A 14606-nucleotide genomic window follows, 5' to 3' on the forward strand; every position below is an offset into this window, starting at 1 on the left:
AACACTAATTTACGAATTTACCTATTACTATAACTAGTAAACGTCGAGGGTAAATAGATAGAGACGCTAAGAAGCTACTACTTATAGCTTCGAATTACTAATAGTAACTACGTAACGGAGACATAGCTATATCGCTTCGTAATAGCCGATATTACGGTACCTATACTTATCCTCGGTTTCCCCTAGCTAGAGGATATCGACCCGCTAATTAGTTAAAAATAAAAAAAGTAGCGGTATTTAATCTACGAACGATATATCTACTTAGACACCCTAAAAAAGGGGCTATTAGATAACTTAGTTTTAATAACACTCGCGCACATCGTAATTAACCTAGCTATAAATAGCGACGTAGTACTGGCGAGCGTAGCCGAGGACTAGAAGCTACGTTACTAAGACTTTAATAACTTATTTTTAGAAAAGAAGGCTATCTCGTTACTAAATAGAGCACCGCACGACTACCGTATCGAACTAGACAACGCGGCGCCTATCCCCTAAAGACCTATTTACCTACTATCGAACTATAAGCTCGAGATCCTGCGTAACTATTTAATAAAAGCAGAGGCTAGGGGCTAGATACGCCCCTCTATAAGCCCGGTAGGAGCACCTATCCTCTTTATACTTAAGAAAAGAGGAGAGCTATAACTTTGCGTTAACTATAGAGCGATTAATAAGATTATATAAAAAGATAGAACGCCGCTACCGCTAATTAAAGAGATATTAAATAGACTATTTAATACCTCTATTTTTATAAAGCTAGACCTTAAGAACGCGTACTACTATATACGTATAGCCGAGGGTAATAAGTAAAAAACGGCTTTTCGTACTAAATACGGGCAGTTCGAGTACTTAGTTATACCTTTCGGGCTAACTAACGCGCCCGCGACTTTCTAGGCGCATATTAATAACGTTCTAAGCGGCCTAGTTAATACCGTCTATATCGTATACCTAGATAATATCTTAATATATAGTAACGACTACGTAGCGTATAAAGAGTACGTATATAGCGTACTATAAAAACTACGGTAATAGAACCTATATCTAAACGGTAGTAAATATAAGTTCTATATATCGTATATAAGATTCCTAGGGTATATTATATTTAATAAAAGCGTAGAAATAGAACCCGCGCGCACCGAAGCCATAGCGAATTAGCTACTTCCGAGGAGCGTTAAAAATATATAGACGTTCCTTAAATTTACGGGGTTCTACTACAGATTTATTAATAACTATACCAAGATAATAGCACCTCTAATAGACTTACTAAAGAAAGCAAAACCGGGATAATTAGAGCTACTAATACTAGCCGTAAAGTTATTTAAAAAGCTATTAGTAATATTTACTAACGCGCCAATACTACGATATTTCGACCCTACCCTGCCCATATGGTTATAAATAGACGCTTCGGCTCGAGCTATTAGCTTAGTAATTACGCAATTATTTAAGGGCAATTAGTACCTAATTACTTATAGGTCGAGGAAATTAACGGATATAAAGAGCTGCTATAGTATAAAAAACGCAGAGCTACTAGCTATCGTAAACGTACTAAAGAACTAGTAATACTACCTCGCTTATAGCCGAGATTAGGTCGTAGTATTTATAAATTATTTTAACCTATAGTTCCTAAATATAAAAAAGAGACTAAACGGGAAATAGCTACGCTAGCTAGACGAACTCGTAGCGTTTAATATCGAGATTAAGTTTAAGCCGGGTATAAAGAACCTAGCGGATAGACTATTACGAAGACCTAACTACGGCAAAGGTAGTAACGATAATAGAGCGGAGGAGCTACTATTAAAAATAAAAGAAGACCTTTATAACGCTAAAAATATATAAGAGCCCCTTAGAATTACGGTAATAAAGTATATAAGGACGAGCCGCGGGAGCGGCTCCTAAGTAAAAGGGATAGTAAGTATTCTAAAAGCGGAACTAATAATAATATAAAGAAGTAAGCAAAAGAGGTTAAGAGCTCCGGCTCGAGGGAACTCCGAAGAGCACCTCGAGAGGCATAACGGGGCTACGAGCCTAGGGCGTTAGAGTTATAGCATAGTACTTAAAAAGCTACTTAAGCCTACTACTAAAACTATAAATTGCGAGCTACTTATTTTACGGGACTCTAACACAATAGGAGTACCTAAAATAGTATTTAGTAAGGAGGGGTTACTAATAATAAGTTAACTACGGGCCGCCTAATAAGAGGACGCTTTTATAAAGGATAAGTAGTAGACTAAGAGGAACCGACGGCCTCGCTTAGTTAAGAAAAAGTAACGACAGAGCTAAGTATACGACTCTAAAAAGCTATTATATTACGGCGGCCGCGCCTACGTACCGCTATATAAGGGGCTAAGGAGGGAGGTTATTAAAACATATTACGATACGCCTACGGTAGGATATTATAGTATAAAGCGGACGATAGCGCTACTAAAACGCTACTATTACTAAGATAGAGTAAGTAGGAATATAAAAAGTTATATTAATACTTATATAGTATATTAGTAGACGAAGCCTTATTACTATAAGCCGTATAGCTTACTACGCCCCCTACCTACCCTAGTTAAGCTATAGTAAGAAATATCGCTAGACTTTATTACGGGCTTACCTATATTAACTACGCTAATCGGGAGGCGCCCCTACGACGCGGTACTCGTCGTAATAAACCGATTTACGAAATATAACGTCTATATTACTACGAGGACGACCCTTATAGCCTAGGGATTCGCAAACCTCCTATTCGTAAAGATCTTTACTAAGTTTAAAATACTTAAAAGGATCGTCTCTAATAAGGGGTCGTTATTTATAAGCAAGTTTTAGACTTATCTCTACTATTTTTTAATAATAAAGAGGCGTCTTAGTACTACGTTCTACCCGCAAACGGACGGTTAAATAAAATAGTAGAACTAATACTTAAAGTAGTACCTTCGCTACTTCTATACCTAGGACTAATTAGATTAGGTATAACGTCTTTACCTAGCCGAGTTTATATATAATAATACCTAGTACTTAGTAATTTATAAAGCGCTTACTAAGGCCCTACTCGGGTTCCTACTTACGTACCCTATATCGATCTTAACGGGGACTCGAGATAGTATATAAAATATCTCGGCCGAGGAGCGTGCGGCCCGATTACGAGCTAACTAAGAAGCTCTACGACCCCTTATATAAAAAGCACGCGAGACGTATAAGTAATAAGCTAATAAAGCTAGAATAGATATATCGTACAAAGTAGGCGACTAGGTACTACTATTAAAAAAGAATATTAAGAGGTAGCGTCCTAGCTAGAAGTTAGCTAATAAGTATCTAGGCCTATTTAAAGTCAAATTAATAGTTAGAACGGCGGGGGTCGCTTACTAACTAAACGTACCGACGTAGTATAAAATATATAATATATTCTATATATCCTTACTCGAGCCGTATTAATACCGTAAGGAAGCCCCTCAGAAGCCCTTACCTATCGGGGATATAGATAGGGAGCTATTTTACGAAGTAGAAGATATTATATAATATAGAGGGCCGAAGAGGAGGTAATAATACCTAATCCGGTAGAAGGGATATAGTAGCGATAAAGATACGTAGGAGCTAGCTAGGCATATTAAAGACGTAGCGTTAATTAGTATATATAAAGAACGAGTTTTAATTAAGCGGCGCGCCCTAGTTCCTAAGGAGCTTAATAACGTAGCGAACTAGCTACTAATAACGAAAAAAGGGGGCTATATAGCTATAACTAAGTAGTATAAACGCGCTAATTACTAACCGTTTCCCTAATTCTTACGACGCGCGGAAGGACCGCCCTTATTTATAGAGGGACCGCCTTTGTGCGTAGAAGGGCCGCCCTAGTTATTATCCTAGGGGTCGTTACGGAAGAAATGATCTCCTTACTATTAGCGAATTTATAAATAATTAGCTACGAATACGGAGCGTAGGCAGGGTAACTATATACTAACTAGAATATTATTAGAGCGGCGTACTTCGTTATAGATAGTACGAAATAGCGCAATTATAGCGTCGTTATAAGATAAAGACGTAGCGCGGGAGGAGCTTATAGCTATTTTATTATCGTTGCTATTAATAACGGGGGTCGAGCGGGCCTCTTTACTAGCGCGCTTAAGCGCCCTTTACGTATTGCTAGCGGCGATTCGGTAGGTTTACTAGAGCTATAAAGTAATATTAGCGACCTAAGTAGTAGCGATAATAGAGCGATAATAGAGTAATAAACCTCCGAATTATAAACGTCGCTATTAGAGGCGAGTATAGTACTCTAAAGGGTTCGTACTATAGATTCTGCGGACTTAGGGACTTAAGACGTTATTAATATAATATTCGGGAGAAGCGATAGAGTAGTAATAGTACTAAGCGCTCACCGTATTTTTATAAAAATAGTTCTGCGTAGTATACTTAATATAACGCACGCTAGATCTTAGAGAAGTATTAAATAAAGGAGCGAATTAGGGGCTATAAATTACTAACCTAGCTAATTATAGTACTCGGTTTTTAGATTAAGTACTTTGTGCGTAACGTAAGTAGGGTAAGAGAGCGGGCGCACCTAGCCGACCCCGATCTTCTTAGCGTTTACTTTTTTCTTTTTTTTAATAAGAGTTTATAATAGTTAGTATAAATAGCGTATAAGTAGCGATATATGTACGAGGTTAGGGTAAGTAAAGGGGATATCGGGCTTTTTAAGTAGATTACTACTGCGGCCGCTACTAAGCGTACCCGTAGCGCTAATAACCGTTCTGCTATTAATAGTAGCGACGCCGCGATTAGGGGCTATAGTTATATTAGAACGAGTTAGTAATAACTACGGAACGACTTTAGAAAAGACTTACTTAGGCGCGGAGAGTATATAAGAATAGGGATCTAAAAGATATTCGTTAGCCGTAATATCTACGTAACGAGGGAGTAGCGTAGACGCTAATAAAAATAAGAGACTATATATAAAAAAGATAACTACGGATAAAAAAAAAGAAAAGAATTCGGAATTATAGTAGCTTAGAAGGGGGTTAATATTAGTAAATAAAAGTAGGGCGACGACTACCTAGGTACTAGTAGTTGTAAGGATAGCCTATAAGTAGGAGCGGCCTGGGTATAGAATTATAGGGCTATTATCCGGAGTAAGGGGTCTATATTCGGGCTAATGGGCGCTGCCTATACCCGCCCTCGTACTATATATTTAAGGACCTCCTAAGTAAGGGATTAATATAGCGTATACGAACTATAAGCGGGCTTTAGGACGAAGCCTAGGAGAGGGAGTACCCTATTAGGCCTCGCTAGTTAGGCCTCGTTGGTTAAGGAATAGCTTAGGGGGGCATAAAAAGGGGGACTAAGTAATAAAGGAGTAGCTTAGGCATATATAGAGCGCTAGTAGTATACCTCGAGAGAAGGGTAGATTTTAATAATTCCTCTTTTAGACCCTAATAGCAGTTAGCCTCTGTGAGCTTCTTCCCTATGTCGCATACCTATTGATAACGCCGCGCAACCAGACCTATAGAAAGCTTAACGCCGAGATTGATGCTAAAGCATTACGATCCCCCAGGTTATATGATAAGCAAAGCTCCTCATATAGACTCTATAGGATGTCCCCTAAGGCTTTGGTAAAGCTTATTGTTCTTGTCATCCTTTTCTCTGGACTACTATTTGCCGTTGTTAGTATCCCTCTGCCTCGCTAGGTGACAGCACAAGTCCTGACACATACAGAGTCACACAGATATCACACAATACATACCCGATTCGACCAGAGACGCACTGTCATCGTTGCCGCCTGTGGAGAAAGGTGGTCAGCGACGTCTCAGAATCATCGTGCCGGCCGATGGTCCATCTCCAGGATTATGCAAGATGCTCATGTCGGGTATTGCATCCGGCTATCCCAGCTCGGTCATTGTGAACTGGGGCCGCGACATTCAAAAGTCTCCTGGCTGGTTCGGAGGCTCTCATCTTGGCAAGATCGATGGCACCCTCGAGTTTCTTGATTCAATCACTTCTGAAGAAGCCCCAGACGATGAACGCCTTGGACCAGATGACCTCATTCTCCTCGTCGACGCCTACGATGTCTGGTTTCAGCTGCCGCCATCCGTCCTCATTCGACGATATATGGCGCAGAATTACGCTGCAGACGAACGCATTCGAAAGGAGTGGATAGGAAGCCCTTCTTGGTTCTCGTCAAACTCAGGAAACAATCTCATACCGCGGCAGACTATCATCATCTCGACCCAGAAGAAATGCTGGCCCGATGCTAGTCTTGGCTCTGACCCCCACTGCGACGATCTTCCCGAGTCTAGTGCACGGAAGGACATGTACGGGCCCCATACGGACGAAGATCCCAAGCAAATGCATGACCTCCGCCCACGGTATGTCAACAGCGGCAGTCTTATGGGCCCCGTCGGAGATATGAAGCGTATGTTCCGTCGTCCCCAAGAGAAAGTCGATGAAAAACAGTCTGCCGGTGCAGGTATATTCAGCGACCAAGGTATTTTTGCGGAGATCTTCGGCGAGCAAGAGATTTGGCGGATTTCTAAGCGACAAAACCACGATGAATGGGTGAAACTCCAAGCTGATCAGCCTGAAAAGTCTGCTCAGGAACTTCAGCAAAATGACTTCAGTGTCGGTCTAGACTATATCCAAGATCTTTTCACCCCTACCGTTTTCGAAGAAGATGATGGGCTATACATTGCATCGTCAGATGGTCCTGGACTCCGACAAGCCGCGGCCGATAGAGGCATTGATCCTCCAAGGGTAGCTGGCATCCCAGGAGACATGCTTGGTTTACGCAGTCCTATCCAAGAGACTGCCATTGACAAGAATATGGGATGGCAAGATCTTCCGCTTTACACCGATTTCTGGAGTACTTCAGTGCCAGTTGTGGTACACCATAATGCCCATCGTAATGGCTTAAAAGGCCAGAGACTGCGCGATTGGTGGAAGAACAACTGGTTCTTTCCTTATCTCCGAAGTTTACTAGAGCTGCACTCAAAACCACGAGAGGCCCTGGAGCCGCTGCTCAGAGTTCCGGGTCGCAATGGAGTGGAAGACTTGGTTTACACAGCACCGGCATCAGATGCTCAGAAGAGGAAGCCCCGCATCTTCTAGAAACAGGATCTCAAAGAACAAGGGTCGGCAGAAGCAGACTGGGACAGTCTGTGTAAGTCTGAGGGTCATGACGAGTGGTGGAACGACGTTTTGCAGGATGGTGACGGACCTCTCTAGATCAAAGGGTCGATGTGCTGTACGATATTACTTTCATTCCAATTACATTTTCCGATACAATTTCTTCAACGAATGTACATAGTTCCGAATCATTACACCTTGCTTTAGCATTCAATTGAGTTCGTGCTGTTCTCAGCAATGAATCGATCTGAGGGGGAAGATACATGGACAAGCAGGGATACTCAATCATCTTGATTGCTATTCTCTTACCTCTTCATCTCGTCACAGATATTTCGCCACACTTTCACTCCAATGATCGATGATACCATGTTGACTGATAAGCTGTGGACAACGAGATACACATAACGCCCTGACAGATTCATGTTCTATATGGATTGAGCTGGACTCGGGGAGAGGTTCAGCTTACAAAAATGATATCACTTTTTTTTTTTTTGCTTCACAGTCTTCAACTTACTTCATTGGCTCCAGTTTGTAATTTCAATCAATCTCCACGGCATCAGGAGCGTTCCACTCCCATGCACGATTGATACGAGGAAGAAATACGTCTTGGCAGCATGTGTATGGCTTTAGGCTAGACCCAAAACACAGCCTGCATCCTCGGGCCCGAGGCCACGAGCCATGGCAGACCGTTAGAGGCCACGTAAGCTCTCCCCATCAACAAAGAAATGGATCGATAAAGTATAGAGCTAGGTCTGTCACTCTGACTTTGATTCTCATACCAGCGGCTAGCCTCTTTCAAGTTTGACAAGGCTGCCTCCATCCACTGTCAGAAACTGTGTCTCGTCGAACCCCTTTCATATAGCATCTAACAACAATGTTCTTACCCCAAACACTGCTTGTACGTCTCTGTACTTCCTTGAGTACGTCAGGGTCCACTTTGTTAGACAATGCCCAGTAATCATTGTCACGAGGCCTCATGGCTACGGACCACAGACCCTCAAAAGCATCTCCAACCAGGGTTTTTGAAGTGCGGAGAGCCATATCCCAGGAATTCTGAATCCTCATTGATATCCAAGCCGGTTCAATCCACTAAATCATAGTTCCTGTATGGCTGTGGAACTGAAGACGGATTCGGCGATCGGCAGGGAGGGAACACGAGCTCTAGGTGCTATTTTGAGACGGCCAGGCAGCAGCATTTAGAGCGCTACATTTCCCCGAAGGATTCGACTGCCAGAACGGGGAACGGGCTCATAGTAACGAATGAGGTAACTTTTTGGCACAGGTCTATTTCGCTGGCCAACAGTGTCTCTGCCACGATGTAATTGGTTCCTATTGATAATGCCGGACAACATGGCTGGTAGAGCCTTAACAATGACTTACAGCGATGCATTCGGCGATATGCAACTGACGTCTGGTAGACTACAGATGGCAGGTTCCGTGTTTCATCAAAGGAACTATCCCACAGGTGCCGTGATTATTGGTCAACGGGGTTGCTATCCGTTGGTTGGGTTCCATGTTATTCGAGTGTGTGTTCCATGTCTATATGAATGCCTTTTCCCGGGCCCTTGACTATAACTCCTCATCAGTTATCTCATCCAATCTCAACCTAATACAATACTCGTTTTAGTTGCAATCCCAGGCATGAGCAAGAGTGAATTTGGTAAGATATATCATCTCTAGGCAGTTTCCACGACTTAGGCTAATTGGGACCATTAGAAACGATGTCGAACGCTCCCGAAGATTTCAGTATCCGATCTCCAGTTCCTCAATACCAACCAATGCATACTCCCGCGTCAACTGCCATCGGCAGCCATGATATTGCCGGACCTAATGTCAAATACTGTCACGTTGTCCACTGCAACCATGGCGAATCTCTAGGTGAAGGCTCCCGGGCAAACGTCGTGCCTGTTGCCCTCGTTGAGAGATGGCCTGCCTTGATCGAGTGCCCTGCTTGCAAGGGCGTCACTCCCACTACAACGGACCATACCATTGGCAAAGGAGCACAGTACGTCGTCCCCATGCCGTGTATCTCATGATTACTCGAAACGTTTGACTGATACTTTTATTTCTGTAGCTGGATGGCCGTCATGCTGTTTTTCACCACTGGTGTTGGCGTATTCGCTCCGTATGCCATGAGGCCTTTCAAGGACGTCGTTCACAGCTGCCAGCGATGCGGACGAAAGGTAGCGACTCGGCGATTCGGCGGTGGCACTAAGACGCACCTTATGTGAAGTGAAAATTATAAGCAGATGCAGGGACCATGATGCCATTATGTCATATCCTGCTACGATTCTTCTATTTGTTTGTGTCGGATTAGAAGTCCAATTCGACCGCGGCATATAGCCGACTGCGCAGGGGCTAATTAGGGGCCCTATTTACGATTATCGTAGCTAGCCTAACCTATAGTTAGAACCTCCTTTTTATACTTATTATATAGATATTTATATAGTTTAATTAATCTCTTCGTTAACTACGGTTCGAACTAACTACTTTATAATAAGGATACTAATACTAATTAGTAATTAAATTCTATTATTATAGATTAGTAAGGTATCTCGTTATATAAAAGAGACGACCTCCTAATACTATACGGGATAGGAAATTCGTACTAATTAACCTTATGGAAGTAGACGAAAAAGGGGGCGATTCTCAAATGCCGTACGGAATTAAATAATCGTAGCCCTTTACTACCCACGAGAGGTCGACGTTTATTACGTTAAACTATATTAATTAACGGAACCGCTTAAGTAACTAGCCTTTTACTATCGCCCTAAGTAGCTTTTTTACTAAACGATTTTTCTACGGCCGGCCCGCAATTAGAAATTAACTAGTTAAATTAATAAAAGTACGGTATAAAAAAGTACTACGCGATTAAAAAAGGGGATTTTTAAACGTAAATATTCTTATTTAATAGCGAAGGTAACCCTATAAGAGCTATTAAGCTAAGAGATTTATAATATATAAAAAAGTCTATTACTATAAGGATCTTATAAGTACGACCTTAAGCCCGCGATCTAAACGACCTCTTTATAGCTCCTTTAACTACCCCCTAGGTATTACTTAGGAATATAATATAGGGGACGGTTTAACGAGGGAGGAGGGGATTTAAAGGTCTTAATAGTATTAAGTTAAGAGTATTACGGATCTCGGAGATTAACCTAAGAAGAAGGTAGCTACCCTAAAGTAGTCCTACGACCTCTCGCTAGAGTTACTATTAGCCTAAGAAAAGGCTAAAAGGACGAGGATCTAAGGGGAAGAAAAAGAATCCTCTAGAGGGCCGCTAAAAGGCTTCTTTTTATACTAGCTCCCGGCGCGAGATTACTAATTTTAAGAAATTAACTAAGTAATAGAAGGGATCGTTAGTAAGCGATAATTACTTAACCGTAATTAAGTTATAAAAAAGACTACTTAAAAGATATAAAATAGGGTACCGAGAGGCCGTAAAAGATAAGATTTCTAAAGTATTTAACCCCACTACGTACGAGTAATAAGTAGGCATTTTTAGTAAGTCCTTAAAACCTACGATCTTATAAAAAGGAGGGCTTAACTTCGTTAACTATACTTAACGGCCTATACGGTTCTTAATAGCTTATATAGCTCCTTTACGAGCCGCACGGCGTTTATTTTTAACTATTCTTATAGAATACCGCCCTAAAAGAGGTAGGTTAAGGAAGGAAGCTATTTAGAGATTATAGAGAGCACGAGGCTTAGGAGGCTAGAAGTATATAGAATAGCGGAAATCGAAAACTAATAAAGATCCCGAGACTAATTACTATATTTTCTTATAATAATATAAACGTCTGCCGCTATTATTATAAAAAGGAACTACTAAAACCTACCCTTTTATACTAAACAAAAAAGAGGATCTTAGTAAGTACGATAGCTAGCGATTTAAAAAGGTAGTAATAATCGCTAGAAATAATAAAAACGAGAGTAGTAGCGAGACGGCGAGAGAAAGCGGGAATCTCTTAAACCCTAATAAATTCGTTAGGTAGTAAAAGTACGGATTTATTACGACTAGCGCGTAGATTAAATATATCTTTATTAAAATTAAATACGCTAGTAATTACTAATATAAGTATAAACTAAAACACGACTCTTAGTAAGTTAAAGTAAAGAAGAAGAGGACGAAACCCGATCCTAGATAGAATCTTAATCCTTTATAAGTAAGTAAATATTAACCCGGATTATTAGGGGACGTGGATATATAAAATCGCGGATTAGCTTAATAATAAGTAAATTAACGCGGTATTAATCTATTTAACTAAGGTTTATAAAAAAAAGGGGCTATAGAGGTAACCCCTATTTTATAAGATTATAAACGACCTTAGTTACTAACTAAACGAATAGTTCGCGAGCGTAAGCCTAGGAATTATAAAAGTAGTTAATAGATTTTTTTATGAGCGAGGGGTATTACTAGCGTAATTATAATCGCGAGAGCTATATAAAATATTAGTAGCAATAATTATAGAGGAGGAATTCGTACTATAGAACTAAGTATAGGTTAATAGAGCGTATAATCGCTTTAATAAATTTAGAAAAAGGGTAAACGACCTAGATTTCCTCTCTATAATTACTAACGGAAATCTATTATTATAAAAGGATATACCGGGGCAAAATATAGTACTAGAAGTACGATAATTAATAATTCTACCTATTTCGATCTATAACTTATTACCGCTATTAATATAAAATTCGGCGCCGATCGGTTAATAAAAAAAAATAGATAACCCGAAGTTACTAATAGTACGTAGCGACGTAAGGATTGTATATAAATACTAAAAATCTAATAGCAAATACGAAGTAATTTATAGACCTTAAAAAGATCTTCTTAAAAGAAAAATTATACTCTAGGGGGAAGTATAAGGTCTTATAAAAAACCCTAACGATATTTTATAATTATTATACAAAAGTCGGAATTAGGGAATACTAGTACTATTTAGTAATTAATATCGTACTCGTAAATAAAGCCTCTAACTATTACTACGAAGCGGTGCGTAATCTCGATCAAAACGACTTTTTTAATATAATTAACGTAATCCAAAGCCGCTTCGAGACCTATAATAAGAACTTAGAGCTCCTATCTAAGCTACGAGCGATTTCTTTTATATTTATAGCTAGGATAATAGAGGGTAAATTACGAGTAGAGATCCTTAAAGAGCTTATTAATTAAATTAATAAGCTAGCGAAAACCTAGCTAAATAAGGGGATAAACGAGCGGAAAGTTAGATATTTTTATACCGTAATCTAGCGTATATTAAAGGTAAAAATTACCCTATACTAAGTACCTAAAGACTACGAGACGCTCTACTCGAGGCTAAGATCTAGCTTTAATATTAAAATAAAAATACTATACTAAACCTACTTCTAAGCGTATAACGGCCCTTATTAATAATATTAAGTCGATCGAACGTATAATAAAAAGGGAAAAGAGGCTAAATACGGCAATCGCTAATAAAGAGGCCTAGATTCGTTAAATAAGTAAAGATTTAACTTATGGGTAGGGTAATAAAAGAAGTAATACTATATTTATAAAAAAGATAGATATTAGTTAAGTAATTACTCTAAGGAAGAGCGTACTAAATCGTACGAATAGTATAAAAAGTCGAGGGTAATAGATAGTAAAACTAGCCCTCGTCGGTTTAACTAATTCCTTGTTATATATAAGGGCAGATCCGGGGGTATAGAACTTAGCGACGGTAGCTAAAGTAGTAGCTTAAAGCATATACCCCCTATAAAAGATTTGGAAAATAAGGAAGATCTTACCCCCTATACTAACGAATTAGATTATAACAAAATTAACGATATTAACTACTCTTTTTTTGCCCCGTTAGCCTTTAGAGGATATACGAGGCTAAACGAATAAAAGGTAGTAAAAGCTCTTAATAAGTAGGCTTTTATTTACGGATAGTAAGGGAAGGTCCTTTAGATAATAGATATAGAAGCGGCTAAAAGGGCGAATCTAATAGGGCCAAAGCCCATTTTTTTAATAATTAAGGAGAAGACGCTATCTCTCTCGATATTTAAAAAAAAGGAATATAGTGCTAAGTAAATCTAGGGGTAGCTAGAGGGGTCCTTTTTATACTACTTAGATCCCTCGAATACTAAGCTCGTATAGGTATTTTATACGAGCAAAAGGTACGGCCTAGATAATTTCTATATGATTATTCTAGATACTAGGGTATTATAATAGTTAACTAGAGGAAAAGGGCAATTCTAGGTATTATAAAAGACCGCGCTAGTAACGCTTAATACGTTAACGGCGGGTATTATAAAGATTAGTTTTAGCTTAAGTAAGGAAATCGTCGCCCTAGGTATAATAAAAATAGAGACGTACTTCGGAATAATAACTTTTTATATTTTACCTATTAATACCCCATTTCTCTTATATTTAAAAAATATAGATCGACTAGGTATTATATTTAATAATACGAGGAATAGAATCTCTAGCGGTAAGTACTTCGAGGTAATTAAACGACGATAGGGGTATGCGTTTATAAAGCTTATTAACGATACGAAGTCGATTAATTACTTAATAAAAAGTAAGCTTAGAAAACTATACTAGAGATTCGGGTACCCGTTAGTTACGAGGCTATATAACCTCTTAAAGTAATTAGGTAATAATAATATCGAAATAGGGGCGCTAGAGTAATTAACGAAAGTATACTATTAATATTAGATAAATGCGCAGAGCCTACGTAGATTTAAGTTTAAATTACGTAATAAGCTTAACTTTAACTAGGAAATCGTCGTTAATATCTTTTATTTAAATAGTCGGCTAGTACTATATATAATCGACGTAGCTATATCCTTCTAGGCAGGGCAATTCCTCTAGGATTTATAAATAAAAATAGTATAGGTAGCCCTACGAAAAAGCTAGATCGATATATACTAGGGACCGCTAGACGGTATTAGAACCGACGCTAGTACTAGCTTTAAGTTAGTAAAATTTAGGGATAATACGACGGCCTACGGTATATAGCTAAAAGTCGTACTTATTAAAGCGTACTATAGTATTAAAAAAATAAAAAGGGTATACTAATAGTTAAAAAGGGCGTTTAGAATTATTAAAAAAGAAAATCCGGATTTTACTAACGACGAATGCCTCTAGATAGTACTTAAATACTATAACGATACTATAGGGCCTAACGGACTTATATTAACGCTATTAGTATTTAGAGTATATCTAAGAACGACCTTAGCCTCGCTACCGTCGCTAGGTATAAGCTAACGAGCCTAAGTAGTTAAAAAAGTAATATAGGCACTGCGCGAGGTAAGTATAAGAAAGTAAGTTAATAAGGTAATTATTATGCATAATAGGCCTAATATAGGAGATAATTTAGATATATTACTAAATTCGGATATATAAGTATAGCGCGAAATTACTTAATAGTAGGCTAGGCTATATAAGTTAATTTCCGTTAACGAGCGCTCTTATATAGTCGCGAGAGATCGCAACTAGCTATTCGAAGTATTAATTATAATAGTTAGACCGTACTATATAAATCCTA

At 39.1% G+C, this 14606-nt stretch overlaps 4 protein-coding genes across 4 annotated transcripts; 3 read left to right on the forward strand and 1 right to left on the reverse strand.

The window, feature by feature from the left end:
• Window positions 1-5417: 5417 nt before the first annotated feature.
• On the forward strand, window positions 5418-7077 carry CLUP02_11542 (uncharacterized protein; the record flags this gene model as incomplete). Its single annotated transcript, XM_049290510.1, has 2 exons — window positions 5418-5636; window positions 5689-7077. Coding segments are annotated over 2 exons (1608 nt in total), but the record flags the coding sequence as incomplete, so codon positions are not given.
• A 209-nt stretch (window positions 7078-7286) lies between these two features.
• Window positions 7287-8136, reverse strand: CLUP02_11543 (uncharacterized protein; the record flags this gene model as incomplete). The annotated part of the gene is made up of 5 exons (XM_049290511.1): window positions 7287-7296; window positions 7405-7520; window positions 7648-7700; window positions 7861-7918; window positions 7987-8136. 5 exons carry the CDS (start codon window positions 8134-8136, stop codon window positions 7287-7289), a joined length of 387 nt encoding a protein of 128 aa, XP_049147656.1.
• A 309-nt stretch (window positions 8137-8445) lies between these two features.
• CLUP02_11544 (uncharacterized protein) lies at window positions 8446-9326 on the forward strand (the record flags this gene model as incomplete). Its single annotated transcript, XM_049290512.1, has 4 exons — window positions 8446-8621; window positions 8682-8755; window positions 8812-9100; window positions 9170-9326. The coding sequence occupies 4 exons, from the start codon at window positions 8446-8448 to the stop codon at window positions 9324-9326; spliced, it is 696 nt and encodes a 231-aa protein (XP_049147657.1).
• A 4013-nt stretch (window positions 9327-13339) lies between these two features.
• On the forward strand, window positions 13340-13579 carry CLUP02_11545 (uncharacterized protein; the record flags this gene model as incomplete). Its single annotated transcript, XM_049290513.1, has 1 exon — window positions 13340-13579. A coding segment is annotated over one exon (240 nt), but the record flags the coding sequence as incomplete, so codon positions are not given.
• Between the last annotated feature and the right edge of the window lie 1027 nt (window positions 13580-14606).

This window comes from Colletotrichum lupini, chromosome 6 (assembly GCF_023278565.1).
Source record: "Colletotrichum lupini chromosome 6, complete sequence".
Lineage (NCBI taxonomy): Eukaryota > Fungi > Ascomycota > Sordariomycetes > Glomerellales > Glomerellaceae > Colletotrichum > Colletotrichum lupini.